This window comes from Anas acuta, chromosome 1, assembly GCF_963932015.1.
Source record: "Anas acuta chromosome 1, bAnaAcu1.1, whole genome shotgun sequence".
Lineage (NCBI taxonomy): Eukaryota > Metazoa > Chordata > Aves > Anseriformes > Anatidae > Anas > Anas acuta.
This window is the reverse complement of record NC_088979.1, coordinates 66,864,376-66,881,197: the sequence shown is the minus strand read 5'-3', so window position 1 is coordinate 66,881,197 and position 16,822 is coordinate 66,864,376. Positions and strand designations below refer to the sequence as shown.

The window sequence follows — 16,822 nt, the reverse complement described above, 5'->3', positions numbered from 1 at the left end:
GGTTTAAAGTTTTACGTTGATAAAGGAGAATAAAGGAAAGTTAAAACATTCCTCGTGAATAAAATACCATCTGACTAGCAAAACCACTGTGCAGTATGGCTCATGTTTTACATATTGCTAAGTATCAGTGAAAATAAATGTGTTCATTTCTCCAAAATACCTCCAGATGGCATTAAAACCCTTCTTCTTCTGGTTTTTATTGCAATATTATTTTTAAAAATGATAATTATTGGAATCATTCTATTAACCATTCCCAGCAATCATACTATCAGAAGGCATAAGGCTGCTAATGCTTAATTCATTTAATAAGTTTGGCTAAATATGCTCACATACTGTAATTACATTCCACAACACAATCTACAGGACAAGTCATTTCTTACAGCATGTCAAATCTTTTTCTAGATTCATTTCCAGAAGATTTTTAATGTGTATTTGCAGCAGAAATGAAAACATCCCACTATAAATCACCGTTATAGTACCTCCTTCTGTGACTACTTTTGGCCGTGTAACAAATGGTGACACCTTGTGAGATTTACATGATGTAACGCTCTGAATTTAAATAACAGGAATCAGGAAACATAAATTACAGGCAAGATGCACTCTAAAATTCACATGACTGACTGCTACAAGAACTTCGCTCACTCAAATGGGATTAAAAAGGTGAATGGTTTTGTAGAAATGCATACTGCTCCTGCATGGTAAATATTAAAGGAATTCACTTATCTAGCTCAGTTTGGGAGACTGTTGCTATTTATTTTTCTAACTTTCAGCCCATCTGTTTCATAGACTGGTTTATGTTGGCAAAACAATTCAGTCCTTTGTATACTGGAGTTAAAAATGGTAAAAGCTTCTATTGTTGCACTAGAGTGAAGGTGAACACTGATATATTACAAGTGCCTGTTCCTATCTATTTCTCGACTTCTTTTGTTAATTCAAAAACATCAACAAAATCGTGAGAGACCAGAGATAGCTGTAATTGGATTTCAAGTAATTCAGAGGTGAAGCTGCAGACTGCAGTCTTTTAAAATTACATCAGTACATCAAAGGCATATGTGACATGATGTTTTTTAGCAAGTGTGACAAACTCCAGCAGCATTAAGGTAATGTTCAAGTCAGGTTGTAAAGGCCAGCCTCACACACCCACAAAAATAATTTCATATCTATTCAGCATGATAGGGAGCCATTGCACCTGTGAAGATCTCTGACTTACTAGCATGCAAAAGTTCTAGGAATAATTAATGTTTAGTCATTATCTAAAAAGCCTTTTTAAGAACAGCATCAGTGAAAGAGCTTTATCTTAATGAAAGAAAAAAACCAAACAAACATCACCACCACCACCAACAAAAAAAAACACAACAGACAAATCCTATTTTGCTCAACCAATCTGATAAAAAACATAGATGCTTTCTCTGATCATAAAAGCAAAAGTGACTTACGATGTATGTGTTGCACTTTTCTCTGGACTCTTTGGCTCTACATCACTTTTTCCTTTAAAAGAGAAAAAGAAAATGACATCAGAAATGGGTGAATATGGAAACTGCTCAGATGCGATATGTCAAGGCTCTACTCATTGCTAACACTGACTGCTCTTGCCACATGCATGGAATACTGCTGAGGCAATCACAGGGCTGCTGGGGCACTGCTGGAGTATCTGCAAGCTGGGAGTCAACCCTGACTTGACTTTTCTTGTCACTGGCACTTGTACTCTGGCAATGTCAGTTAAGAAAACTCTACAGGGGAGGCAGAAAGACTCAAGTAACTCAACCTTTACAAGGAACAGCAGACCTTGGAAGCATACAAAGGACTTCTCCAGGGTCTTACAGCTCTACTATTGATATTGCATCCCATCCAACATGCACAGACTCCCACACCCTGTTCCAGGAACCATTTCATACAGAGGAGAACAGTATCAGCAAAAGCTACTAAGGCAGAGATTAGGACACAATTCTGCAGATGGATGTTTGGATTCATGCTCATTTTGACACAGTCAGTGTTTTGACACCTTTCGACCTAATCTTCAGCTGCTGTAATTAGGGGCTGGAGAAATCCTCTTTGCTATTTTGTGTAAGAAAAAGCTAACTTTCAAGTTATTTTATTTTATTTTTTTTTTTTAAGTACCTAAATACTTGAGAAGTATCAGGGGGTCAAGGGTTTCCTCTTCTTCGTATTTCCTTATGACTCACAAGCATCCTAGAAAAGTACATTGGCTTGTGATGACCTCTTCTTTGGTTCAAAACCACATCTGCCCAACGTAACTTTGTTACATAGCACAGACACTGGGGAAGCAGGCTGATAGCTGATGGGGTGGTACTGTTCATGGTATGTCAGGCCTATTCCTTCTCCCTCTTTCATTCTTTCCAAAAATAAGGTGTTTGTTCTTTACTGCACTTATCCCTCTGAGAAACCTGAGAGAGTTACAGTTCAGCACAAGATTTTTCTTTAGCTCTAGCATAGAGGAACAGGGCATGCTGCTCTACTTGAATCACCTTGAACTTGAATTCTGGACCTCATGACTGCAGCTGCTGATCCTCCTGTGTGTTGCTGGGCACAAATAGCTGTCTACATATGAGTTTATGTTGCCTAGCAGACAAGGAGGCACAGACGTTGTGTGTGACTAGCTTACTGATGGATGTGTTTTCCTCCACTACCTTTTAACAAACTTCATTAAGCCAAAATCCACCTGTGCCTTCTGTAAAAACTGTGAAAAATGTTTGTTTTGGTCAGACTGTTTCAGCATTCCCTTATCCGATCTTCTACTCATTGACTTGAGCTGAGTGGGTTCTGGACCAGCCCCTACTCTATTCCATACATATGAACACTACGCATCATCTGCTCGCTGATGGCAAAGATCTCACCCTCAGTTTCTATACAGTGTTGAGGTGTCAGGAATGGTTGCTAGAGGCACCTCTGGAAAACTTGCTCTTGCCATCAGAAGAGGCAGGATTTTGCCACCAATGTCTTTCCACTGCTGTAAAGAAGCATGCTGAAGGACTTACTCTAGAAAGTGAGCTTCTGAATGTGGGTGTCTAGTAAAGGAGGTTTGGGTAGTGCAAACACCTTGCTGTGGTGCTTGTAGATCTTATCCTTCCCTGTGGAAAGGTTTGAGTGTACCCAACTTATGTGCCCAATCTTTAGTGAAAAGGAAGCTCTGGATGACTTCAAAAATACCAGTGTCCCTCTGTGAACCACTAGGGAAGCTAAAGGTACATAAAATTTAAGCACAAGCTGGGCAGCCACACAGGATGGAATACATCTAGTCCATAATCTCTAGGACACTTTTCACTTTTAACAGAGACTTCAGAAAGCATATCCAGATGATAACCTGCTGGCTAGAAAGCTGTTGCTACAGTGCATGTTTGTCAGCCTTAGGATGCCTGGAGCCCTGGAGCTCATCTGCATTATGGTAATTTGGAACAAGAAACCAACAGCAACAGTTGGCACATATTCAAAGATTTTCTATTCGTAACTTAGACTTTCTGTAAGTGATGAATTATTACCATGAACACTGGTTTGTTTGAGTGTGAGGGGGAATATGGATTCCTGAGTGCTTTGCCAGAGTTCACATCAGTTCTACTTTCAGCAATGTATGTTAATGTAGCAACAAGGGAAACAGCACAAGTACTGTGAGGAGAGAGAGGGAAGGGAATCTCTGTGATTTAGCCAAACTGGATATTAATGAATTACCCTACAGTAAGCATTTGCATCTGCTTTAATGCTAATCATCACTTAACATACTTCTGTGTGGAGGGGGAGGATGAAGCTTTTGCAGATGGTAGAAATGCATCAGTCCAGCCTATCAGAGTAGAAAATCTGGTCATTAATGCTTTATCAGTCCTTACCAACTTTGTTCACACTTGACTGAATCACAGAAATTTGAAAAATGTGTATAGGCTAAGCATAGCTGAATGTCACAGATATGCTGTTATTAAGCTATTGGAAAAATAAAAGGGAATTATCTGTCAGAACAACTTTTTATTTATTTTTTTTATTATTTTTTTTTCCCCACGCTTACTTCTGGCTAGGCCAAGATTTTTCTTTCTGTTTTTCATGTTACCTGCCAAATGCATGCAGGTACCATTGTGGGAGGCTGGCATTTGCTGGACCGCCAAAACCTGTCTAGCTCTGGTTTCTTTTAATGAGCAAATTTGTGTAGTCTGTTGTTTTTCTTAGTCAGATGGGAATTGACAAAGGATACATTACCTACTTCACAGGGCTACTGTTAGCACACTTCAATTCAGGTGCTATGCACTGTGTATGTCTTCTGAAATGGGCGTGGACATGTGTGTGTGCACGCCTGTGTGTTGAGGTGTGTGTGCATGCACGTGCCTCCAGAAGACTGTGGTGGAAAACATCATCCCTCAGATCCTCAGCCACAGGCCTGGGAATTCTTTGCTAGTTCCTGCTACATCTCACACAACTCCCTTCCTAATTGTTTTAAATATAACCGGATGAGAAGATTAGATTTCTCCCATTTCCGAATCTATTTTAAATGGACTTTTGTAGGATTTCCCTGATGAATAGTGGAAGACCAGAGAAGGAGTGTTCTCCTCTGAGTAAGAATTTGGGTGAATCATTCAACTTAGCCAGGCTAAGTTTACCCCTCTGGATAACAAGGATAAATAATACTTATTGTAACAGAGCAGTACAACTTCAGCCATTAAGGGTTTTTAAATGCTTTGATTTCCTTGTGGGTAAGGATGAGAGAAATGCAAATGTTATCTATGAGAAAGACAATGCTAGCAGCTGAAGTAAGAACATTGCAAATGACGGGCTCAGGAGCCACTCCACAGAAGACATGGTGCAATGGGGAATACCAGCTAATTGTGACTCTGAAGATGTGTGTTTGGATAATGCAGTACATAGACTATTACATTTCTTTTCCATATGGAGTCATTTGCTAGCATTTCCTAACATCAAAATACTTTTTCCATGATTTTTCTTTGAGTTTGTTGTACAAGACTGGTAAGATCTATGTTTTATTCTACCTCTGTCTTATTCCATGTCTTTTTCTAACACCCTGACAAAAAATCCTCACGGATACACATCTCAGAGGTAGTCAAATCACTCTGCAACGTTAGAGAATGTGTCTCAGTGTCTGCCAGCAACCCTAAATTTTGATACCAGTGAAGAAAGTGTTGCTGCATGGGTTCAGCCACTCTTTGGTTTGGTTGCCATCACCCAGCCAGGCAGTATCAAGTGCACTCTAGCCCAGCAGCAAACATACATGTACACTGATTTTGCTGAGCAGGATGAATAAGGAAATAAGAAGAAGCTGGAGGTACCATAGTGGGGAGGGCTGATGGGGGAACTGGAAGTGAAGTGAAGTTGGACACCACAGGAGTAAGGGGCAAGGTGTAAGGTGGCAGGACTGCTTCTCTAATCCACAGGAGAGCATGTTTTAATAGATCTGCAGAACAACCTATTTTATTAAAGTGTTGCAAGAAGGAAATACATTAAATAAAACTATGTCCAAAGCTATCCAAACACTGTGGCCTCTGACATCATCACAAAGTCCTCAGCTCAGTTTGTGTGTTTGTCATGCGCATGACTCTTTGCATGTTTGCATAGCCCTCTCTATTATGGCCCTTTTGTGCTTCCTTCTCTCATTACTGTATTCATTATTTTCTGACAGGACCTCAGCCATTTTGCGTTTTATTATTTCCTTAGTGCTGGTCCTCACAGCAATATCAAACTGACACTGGCAATTAAGTGACACCACTGCATGTTTCTTCACAACATTGTCTTCCGCCTGCCGACCTTTCCCTGGCAAAGAGCTGCACTGTTTTAATAGCCTACGTCTCCCAGGCTTGTCTCGCTGGATGTCTTCTCCCTCACGCAGTGGGTGACCAGCCACTTTCAAAGCCCTACCTACCAGCTCAGGGCATTTTTCATCTTCAGTCACAGCCTTGTAATTTGCAAACAGGGCTCTGTGCTGGCTGACAGGTCAGGAAGCTAACAAAATGGTTCTTTTGGTTGAGACGATTTTATGTCGAGAGCAGAGTAGGATCATGTATTTTTAATATGCAAGACAACATTAACAACAGTCAGAGGTGTCAGAGGAGAGGATTAATACTTTGTTTCATGGAACAGTTCAATCTTTCCTTTCAATACAGCTGCTAAGTTTTTTACCATAACTAAATCTAATTAAAGTGCTGCTGATCTGCACCACGATTTGTATATTGGAGTCCACTGAAAAGCGACAACCAGGAGCCATGCAAGCACACAACACCTCCCTTCCCACACTGCTAGCCAAAAAAGACCCACAGCCACATGGTCTTTGAGGCATTATTTGGTATTGGATTAGTAGGATTATGGGGTTTATTATGGTGCAATAGCCACAAAATATACCATTGCCTATGACAGATAAATGATAACAGGTTTTTCAGGACAATTTTTTGGCAGCCTGTATCTGGCAGTGCCCTTGCCCAAGCAACTGGGTCTTTTCTTTTCTAGCATTTTAGAAAAGCCATTCTTTTGCTGTTTCAGTCTTTCTCACCTATATAATGAAATAGCCATCATGAAATGAATCCTTTCTGTTCTTCCCAGTCCACCAAAAGAAATGGTATTTTGATGGTCACCCTCGAATTCAGTTCCCCACATTTGGCTAAAACAGAGTGCTTCTTGGCAAAGCTCTGCGCTGTTCCGGTCTGCTACCATTGCTTTCTCAGTCCCTTGGTTTTCACAGTCATTGTCATTCCCGCCACCCAATGCAGCCATAAACAAGTTAGTACTTACTTGTATTGCTGTGTCCTGTAGATCCCTGTTGTGACTCCTACAATAATAACAGAAAGAAGGTACAATGTGTTATTTTTATGGCACTTTTTAGCTGCAATACTTGCTTGAACATTACCTTAACAACACAAACAATATTGTTAATTGTTCATTCGGTTTAAAAGTCATTTTCAATTACAAGAATAAATCCAGTATTTCTTTGAAAATACTTTAATGCAAAGGCTTGTAAACTTATTTCACAGCAACCTTTTAAAGGTGCAATTCTTTTTATAGTTATTACCAGTCTCCTGCTTACTGTTCATTTATTGATCAACCAAAACTTGTCTATTATTTTCCATGAGTTTAGATGAGTAGACAGAGTGAAGACCAATATTGTTTCATGGACCATTGGATTCCTGAGCTAGTAACAAAGCTAATCTTTCCTTCTCACATGTTGATATTGACAGCACCGGAGAATGAAAAAACAGACTTTAGCACTGGGTCTCTGACATTACAAGGTCAGCCTTGTATCACAACTGTGATATTTATGAATATGGTACAATAAATTGTTTTTTCTTCACATGCAAATGTTCATATATTTTACTCACAGAATTAGTGTACATTTATAAAAATGCGAAAGAAGCCTATGAATAAGAGGGAAATATAAATAGATACTATAGTAAAAGATTTTTAAATTGGGAAAAATAAAGTAAGAATACAAGGAGAAGAAGAAAATAACTATCATCAAAAAAAAAAAAAGAAAAGAAAAAAAGAACACTCTTGGAGATACTGAAATATGAGGTTAACATAAAAATTCTATCAAGCAAACACCTGACCTTTAACTATATCTGGGGTCTCTCTGTCTGGTCCCTGTTGACCAACACAATGTTAATGATATTGTAATTTTACTGTGGTAGAAATGTCAGATGTTTTGTGAAGCTGTGAGGTGCCTTGAACATTTTTTGAGAATGCATTGCTGGTAATCAGCCTTACATTAAATCTTCTGAGTAGGTTTGTTTAAATCTGCTACATTTTAAATCCTTCTGTCCAGTGAAAGGCAACTCGTAAGCTTTACATGTTAAAAACTTGTGTCACTGGCCCCATGTTGGTGATAGGAGCACATTACTGTATATTATCATGTATGATCATTAGCTACTCCTCTCATTACCTCACATTGGAATCTTGGTTACCATAAAATCAACCCAGAACAGGCTATATGAAAACGGCCTCTTTCCAGTTATTTCTTTGAAAAATGTTGAGTACCTCTGCTGTGGCCACAAGGTTTTTAATACAACCACTAACACAGTTCAGGGCCCTCCATCATGCCAGAAACAGCCCGAGGTGTGGTGGGCTATGGTTGATTGAAGGGAAGGTGTCTTCTGTGCAGCTCTGCTCCTGGATAACATGCATACACAGAGGACTACCACCTCAAGTGCACACTGCACTTACAATAGTAAGAACTACACTGAGAGGCCAGGCACACGTAGCATTAATTTTGGTGAGGAATCAGACCCTGGACTAGGTCTCTGGTACAAAGAGTCTGAGTGATGGACCAGACACACAGCTGGAAGTGGGAGGTTCTTATTTATGTGTTTGTTCATTATACTTGCTGAAAGCTGGAATGTTTCTGCTACATTTTAAAGAGGTGAAATGGCTGAGAAGTCTGTAGGTTTGCTACAGCTCGGAAGCCAGACTTCAGGCCTTAGGTTGGTCTTAAATTTAAGAAGAAAACAAAACAAAACAAAACAAAACAAAACAAAACAAAACAAAAAACAACACAGAAACACATCCTAAAATATTTCCCTTTGTCTGTGCCATCTCCTCACTTGCTCACCAGATCCCACACAGATGCCAACCATAGAAATCTCTAAGGTAGAAATTTGAAGAAAGGAACTGCAAGTACCCAGAGAGCTCAAGGATGCTCTGACTTGGCCAAGCTAAGTTTTTGCTGTTGGGTCTTGCAGAAACATGCCTCAGGGTCTGGAGGGCCCAAGGGTTTCTTGGCAACTCCAAATGAAGATTGTCTGAATGGTGGGCATTGGGATCTTGAAGACTTGGCTGGTCAAATCTCCATCTGCACCATCTGCTTTGGAGTCAAGGCTTTCTGGACTGCATGACTTTAATCTGCATAATTTTTATGGCATAGCACACATCTGTAATTCAGTGACACCCTACACATCTGAAATGGGAGACATCAAATTCTGGGGCAAATATTAAGAGTTTCTACTATCATCTACAGTAGAATGTCTCATACACTCACAATGTCTATACGTGCTTCATATGCTGAAAATAATTTTTCAATAATTTGAAATTGTCTTCTTTTGACATATTACCTCATCATTTTATGAAGGCTTCTGATAAAGGAATATTAAAGACTCCTCCCTCACCCCCATTACTGAATATAATCTTATGAAGTCAGAATCGTCTTGCAGTGGTGATATAATGATATATACCCTTGAATTTAAATGTTATTCTAGTAGCCAGCCAGGCTACCAGTAAAAGTAGGCTCTTAGAACATGTTCAGTTTCCAGAGTAGTGAATTTATGTACCTATAGGTGGAGAAACTGTTTTCTGTTTTGGGAAATAGAGTTATTTGGATGGAAATATCCTTGTGTTTGTAAAATTGTTTGAAACTGATAAACAAGGAAATTGCTTACTCTTTTTCATCAACTTCAGGAAGAATGCACCCTTACCTTTTAACTGTCTATAATGGTATCTTACCTCTGCCATTGACTTTGCTTTGTCTCAAATTTCACTTCAGCTAAGCAAGAGCTATAATATTTTCAATTCTCCTTTTAACTGATTCTTTAAAGTGTCTTGATTCTCAACAAATTGTTCTTAATAAAAAGCCTAGTAAAAATATGGTCATGAAATAGAGAATACTCTCACTGAGGTAGGAAAAAATATTCCATTATGTAACTTAAAAAACAAAAGATGAAGGTTTCATTTCTGGATCTTTTAAAAAATTTATTTATTTATTTATTTATTTTTTGGCTCCAGATTGTTAAAATGAACAATAAAGGAAAAAGTAAAAGAAATGGGCACTGAAAAGACAGCAATATTATCATAACATAGCTTCTGATATTAATCGATCCAAATTTGTGACAAAACACCAGTTTTCCTTAAGTGGATAGTTTAATTCTAAAATAACAAAATGATGGCTGATCAAAACATCACATACAATTAAATAGAAATCAAAACCTGGACTAAGCTTTAAAGACAGTAAAAATGAAGAAAAACACCAAAGATGATCATAGATGTCTTCTACAACCATATTGTTTTGAGGATGTGAACGTCTTCTAAGATGTAAGTACAACATTGTGCACACAGTCATGGGCAGCCTGCTCTAGGTGGCCTTGCTGAAGCTCCTGGATGGAATGGAGCCTGCCCAAGGGTCTGGCTGGTCAGTGCCCGGCTGCGCACAGGTGTCTGTGTTGCGCTGCTGGAGAAAGTGGTGTTGTGCGGCTGCGCCGGGCTGCAGCCGAAGCTGTGCGCGGCCTACTGCAGACTCAGGAAGCTGCCCGAGCCATCTATCTGCACCCCAAGCGTGATATCGATGGAGATGGTGCTCTTGGAGGTGTTGGCCAGCTTGAACCTACAGGAGCGGCGGGAGGGCAGCAGCGTCAGGCGGCAGTGGTGTGAGCGCGGCAGAAGTTGCCAGGCTGCTTGCACCAAGTCCTGGAACCAGCGCGTGGTTTCCTCCACGTTGAGGTAGGAGCCCGTGCAGAGGCTGCGTAGGAGGCTGGGTTCCTGCCTTCTGCTCAGCTCGTCCTCGGAGTGGTGGAGGAAGCACAGCATGTCCCCCAGCAGCCGCTCCCTGGCGCAGGTGCACTGCAGGTCCACGCGCAGCCCGGGCTTCCTCGTTGCTCTCTTCCCCATGGCACCGAGTTCTGGGTGGAAGGCGTGTCCAGGGGGAGGCCTCAGGGGCACGAGCAGGCGGTAGACGACGTCGTCTTCGCGGGCGCTGCAGCCTTCGGAGAGGCAGCCCAGGCCGATGGCCGGCTGCAGCTGTGGCTTGAAGGGACACTTGCTGCAGAGCCCTCGGCAGGCCCCAAGCAGTTCGTCCACCAGCTCCTCCACCACCTTGCACTTGTCAGCCATGGACGGCGCCGGCCACTGGCTGCAATCAGCCCAAACCCTGCCCAGATGCCAGGTGGTGTGCGAGTCACCGTCTTGCTCCGCATCACCGTTGTCCTCCTTCTTTCTTGTAGAGCTGCCCTGCTTGCTGCGGCTGCCCGGCTCACGGCTCCTTTTCTTGAGCCAGCGGCAGAGCCCAAAGAGCAGCACAAGGAGGTCAGGCAAGGCCCAGAGGTGCCACTGCTGCAAGGCACTGAAGAGCAGAGCTCCCAGGACGCCCCGGCTCTGCTCCAGTCTCCTCTGCTCCATCTCTCGCAGCAGCCCAGCCATGCCCTGATGCAGCTGCTCTTCATGCTCTTGCATTCTCTTGTGCGTATCCGCATCCATGGGATCATCCAGCAACCACGGCTTCTGGGCAATGCCCAGCACAGCCAGGGCGAGGAAGATCAGGCGAGCCATAGCCAGCAGGAGGTGCGAACTGCACTCACCGACGGCCCAGGCCACAGTGGGGTGGCGCTGCCTGCTGCTGGCCCTGATGACAGCTCCCGCACTGTGACGCTGTGACCCGTCCTTTGTGCTGTCACCGGCGTCACAGCCGCATCACAGCAATCCCCCTGGCCTCGCATCTCTAGGTTTGGGTGAAGGTCCTTGCAGCTCTTGGACAGGAGAAGGCTTAGCATGTCACACACAAGCTCCCTAAAACAGTGTGGTCTCCAAAACAGTCCCCTCATATGCTTGTGCTGTTTATGACTGATGGCTACAGTGTCTTTCAGGTGTTTTTCAGTCACTCCTAGAATAACTTTCTCCATAGTTTCAGCTGGAGCTGATGCTAGACTGATAAGTCTGGAATTACCCTGGCATGGGCATGGTCTTGGACAGCCTGCTCCATGTGGCCTTGCTTGTGAAGGGGAAATGGACCAGGTGACCTTCAGAGGTTGTTTCCTACTTCAGCTGGACTTTGGCTCTCTTTTTTTTGGGACATGGTTCCCAGTTGTGTTGCAGTGGTGCACTCAGTACCCTATGTCTAGGTTCCCCCACAAAGTTCTGCACAGGTAGTCATAGACAGAATGTTTGTTAACATGAGCAATTTGTTGCCATCTGCATAGGGGGAAGCTCTTGGAGGGAATGGAGTCTCTGAAGAATCTGGCTGGTAACAGCTGTCTCTGTTGCAAGCCTCCACACATCATCCTAAGCTGCCTCGGACCCCCTATACAGTCTGTCTGCAGAGAAACCTTTAAAGAGCAATTCCCACTGCCTGTTGAGCAGTGTGTTCTATGTGTCTGATGTGCTCAGTCCTGAGGCACCATCACTCAGGGAATGTCTTGGAAAGGCAGATTCTCCAGGTTGGCCCTTGGCAGGCACACTGAGACCTATCAACAGACCTCAGTAAATTCAGTTCTGGGAGTTTTTCAGTAACTCCCAGAATAAAATAAAAATAATAAAAACAAAACAAAACAAAACAAAACAACAACAACAAAAAAGGAAACAAACAAAAAAACTCCATAGTTTTACTTGGCACTGAAGTAAGACTGACTAGAGGGAGTAGCCTCAAGTTGTGCCAGGGGAGATTCAGGTTGGCAATGAGGAGACATTTCCTCTCAGAAAGAGCAGTCAGGCACTGGGATGGGTTTCCCAGAGAGGTGGTGGAGTCACCGTCCCTGGGGGTGTTCAAGGAAAGGTTGGACGTGGTGCTCAGGCACATGGTTTACTGGGTGACGTTGGTGGCAGGGTGATGGTTGGACCAGATATCTTGGAGGGCTTTTCAAACCTTATTGTTTCTAGGATGTATTCTAGAAAAGGAGGCAGTAGAATTAACAACATTTTTTCCCACACAAGTATAGGGAATTAATGCCTGAACATGAAAGCTCATTTGTACAAGCATCAAATTTAATTATTCATTTAAAGTTTATTTATTAAGATGTTTTTAATAAAATTACAATCAAATAATGCCTAATCATTTGTACATAACAAAGTGTGACAGAGATAGGAGAAAGGAAAGCACATGCAGCCTGTCACATCACACACTGATTCAATTATCCTTAAGCTTTGAAAAACAAGAAATAAAGAGACAGTCATTGGCCCTTCCTAGTAAATTCAAGAGTACAAATTAATTCCACAGAGAAAGAAAATTCACGTGCTCTCGTGATAGTGTTGTGCTGGAAAACCTACCGGGCAGTAGCGAACACTTCAAACCCAACAATGACTTCCATTCTTGTGGATTAACGTAGACCTCCAATGTTAGTGAGGTCTGATTTTATATGCATATGTAGCATATGCACATATACCCTCCCATCCACAGAGCATATAGAGATGTATAGGTGGATGTATCCACACGCACGGTTTCAAAAATGTATTTCTGTTGTATGTGTGATATATAAAACATAATTAATAAGCTTTTTTTTTGCTAGACTGATATCAAAACCAGTCTAGCTATAGTTCCTGTGGCCTCTGCAACTTTAATAGCCTAATTAATAAATTTCAAGTTTCAGGCTGTCAAATCACTAATTACTTGAGTTGCAGGTGAAAAGTAGTTCGGTATGTACAGGAAGTAATGATGCTGACACTCAGTTTTTATAGACAGAAAAGTAAGAATGATTTGCATCCTTGCAACAAGGTGAGAGTCTTACAAGCTTTTTCTCATTCCCAAGATCATGAATACCTTTTAACCTGGGAATTTTGTTGTTGTTGTTAAAGGATTGCAGTCTATTTACTCCTCTGGAGTGGAGTTGGTTTGAAGAGAAACTGCAAATGACCTGAACTGATCTTTCAGCACTTCCATAAAGGCTGGAAATGAATTCGCAATACCATACACTGCATGGTGATGGAGAGATGGAGAGAAGGAGCTGATGCCCCAAAGTTAGCCTTTTAGCCTCTTTGCTGGTCTTGCCCACTACTTGACTGACAGACCCATTTTTTTGAGCAACTTGTCATCCTCTATAGTTTGGTGTATTTCTCAGGTTCTTACAAGTTGGTACAGTTGTGTAGCTTATCTGTGGGAAAGCTTCCTAAGAGTTAAGGAGTTATCTCCTATGAGATCCAACAAAGGTTTTTCACTACACTTTGTGAAAAACAATAGTTAGCTTATGAATATTCCAAAAACACAACTGAAAAATTAGGAAACCATTATTTGCATTTGGGAGCCTGGAAAGCAGATGCTTTCTCGAGTATCCAACTTTATAGATTCAGAGAAGGCTAAATAAATACATTTTAATTATTTAAAATATATTTACAAATAGAGCTGGTATCTAAATTTACCATTTTTTATGGCCAGTAACGCAGGATTTTTCCAAGAGGAGATTCACCAGGTACTTAATCCACATCTCACACAAAGAACTCTAATTTTTGGCTATGCAGGCCACCCAGCACACAATACAGTGTCCATGTCATTATATGTATAAAGGTATGTTCATATACTATCAGATAAAATCTCATCCATCCTTAGCTTAAATAAAGTGGGGATCCTACTTTGTTAGGACAATAGGCAACCAACTAGAAAGGTCTCTAAAAATGAATGGTAGACCTCCAAAACAGCTTTGCAGTTCAAGCTATCAGAGTATTTCCCAGAGAGATGGATCAACAGGCAGAGAGAAGATGAGAAAGTCAATATCAGGCATCATTCACATATCTTTGCCCTACAGTCTGTGGTTCTGCTAGTCCTATATTTATCACAATACAATTAGTTGTGAGAAAGTGAGTTCATGACCATCACACACGCTTGCCGATAGGGGCATAACTTGCCCATACACATCTGCACATGTGCTACACAAAAGAATTTCATGGTAATAATTGTGGCAGAAACTGTAGGGTTGCAAGCACCACTTCATTTTTGTCATTCACGTTTGAACGTTTCACCGGCTGGTAAGTTGCTGATCCATCTCCTACTGGGCTTATTCTAACTTAGGAAGCCTGTATACCGCCTACCATCTTCAATCAACTGTCTGTCTTCAATGAGCAAAGACAGTGAGTTATTTCCTTCTTTTTCTTTCATAACATGCCAGAGATGTTTTGGTTTACACCCCTGGTACTTCAAAATCATGACACTACCATCCACGGAAAAGCTGTTTTACTGTAGGCAAATCTTGACGTTTTCTTGGCTTTGTGGTTACAATTATTCCATGCACTAAATTTTGCAGAATGGACTTAAAGTTACCAAAGGAACTTCCTTTATCAGGAAAAAGGCTATAAACGGCATCAATACCATCTTTCAAGTTTTAATATTTCAAGAAAGATGCTTGTAGCATATAAACGGTATATGACAATAAAATATGAGAATTATATTGGCTCATCCATAGGATATCTGACCTCATTCCATCCTGATTTACCAAGTACAAATAATATGGTTTCCCCAAGCTGTTGCCAATAAGCTTCACTGTACCCCATTGTATGCTGCCCGTGATACATATACATTAGTGGAGCTGGTTTCAAAGAAGCATTAGCAGGACCAGTAGCATTGGTCCTTTGGGACCAGGGGCATTGCAGTCCACCGCCATTGGATTTGGACAGACAAATACTTCCCTGGAAAATACTTCTGTGGCCCCTCCAGGCACCACTGCACTGAACTGCCTGCCTCTGTAGCAAAGATACCCCTGAAACCAGGTTGGTAGCAGGGGAAATTCACCCTCTCCTCAGCCCCTAGCTGTGCAGGCCAGCGTATTAGCAAAGCCCGTCTCAGTCCTTGACGGGCAAATGAGGCAAGAGCTACTGGATGTGAGAAGGAGCTTCTTGACTTGCAGCAGCTGTATATGCCCTGAAGCGCTGGTCAGGAGCCTTAGCAGGTGCCTGGGTGTACAGAAGGCACCACTTCTGGACACCCCACCAAGGACACCTGTGTTTTTCCCTGTGGTAAGGAACCTGTGACCAACACACCAGGGTCGGTGTTGCTGCCATAAAATATGAAAACAAGACTGTGTACTGCTGCAGAGGCTGTAGGCAAGGAAAAGGCAAGGGGATAATAGCGCACACATGGAAAAGTCATCAGCACTACATCAGTCTCAGCCCAGAGCCCTCACATACTTAGCCAGACCTCATGTAGGATGTATTTTGAGGTGCAGAAGGCATGCCTTTACATTGTTACATCTCTTACCTTGTTTGGGAAGGAAAACTTGCTTTGTTCTGCCTTCCCTGGTGTGTGAATAGCTGATAGTGGTGGAGGCCAAGAATGGGTCATCTCCTGAAAAACAATATTGTAGAGCAGACTGTATTTAGAAAGTCAATGGAACAGGAGACAATAACAGTATATCAGTAGCACAATTGTCTGGGTAGTGGAATACTAAGTTACTGTAGCTTCTAGGAAATGCCCAGTTTACATATAATCTAGACAATACATGATCTACATTGATTTTTATCGCACACTCTTGAGAGAAGTTCTTAAGTACCATTTCATTTTCCTGAATAGTTAATGCATCTTAAGTGCAAGAAGTTTGATTTTTCTGCCAATCAGCAACCACACTTCTATCATTCAATGTATTCTGTCTGGTGAGACTAACAGAATAATTTTATTTTTATATTTTGTAGTATGGGAACGGAAATCTCAGTTTGTGACCGAGTAATAAAGTACATCCTATGGACTAATAGAATAAATTTCAGAGGCAAGGTCAGAATGGTAAATGTTCAACAATGAACTTGCCCAATGGTTAATTCCTAAAATTACCTTTTTCATATTGAAGGAATTGAATCAGCTCCTAGTTGCCACTTTTTTGTGCCTTGCAGGTGACAATTGTACAGCAAAACCTAAACAAGGTGTGCTGCACTCTACCTTTGCCTCCTCTCCATTATTTTTTTCTTCTAAGACATTTTTAATAGCTAAGAGATGCATGTAGCTCAAATTGACTTGTATGCAGTCATTTCTGACCCAACTTCAGGTAGCAGGTAGACACACCTTCAATGCCATCACCAGTCAAGGAAGAATGAGTTGGTCTCCAAAGCAAGTCTGCTTTTAGGAAGGTAGGGACTAATGGATCTGTGTGAGTTAAATATTTCAGATAGGAGATGCTTTGTTGAGAGAGAGGCTTTCATATTCCTCTCTAGTGTAGGC

At 41.6% G+C, this 16,822-nt stretch overlaps 1 protein-coding gene across 5 annotated transcripts in view; it reads right to left on the bottom strand.

The window, feature by feature from the left end:
- Positions 1-16,822, bottom strand: part of AFF3 (ALF transcription elongation factor 3) — a 335,479-nt gene that overhangs the window by 127,641 nt on the left and 191,016 nt on the right. For all 5 annotated transcript variants that reach the window (XR_011096123.1, XM_068680733.1, XM_068680740.1 and 2 more), the window contains exons 5-7: positions 15,872-15,958; positions 6,736-6,772; positions 1,437-1,488 (exon numbers count right to left, since the gene is read on the bottom strand). Coding sequence is in view for 4 of the 5 variants with exons in the window: in XM_068680733.1 (XP_068536834.1) it covers positions 1,437-1,488; positions 6,736-6,772; positions 15,872-15,958 (176 nt within the window). In the remaining variant the exon portion in view is untranslated. The remainder of the gene's footprint in view (positions 1-1,436; positions 1,489-6,735; positions 6,773-15,871; positions 15,959-16,822) is intronic.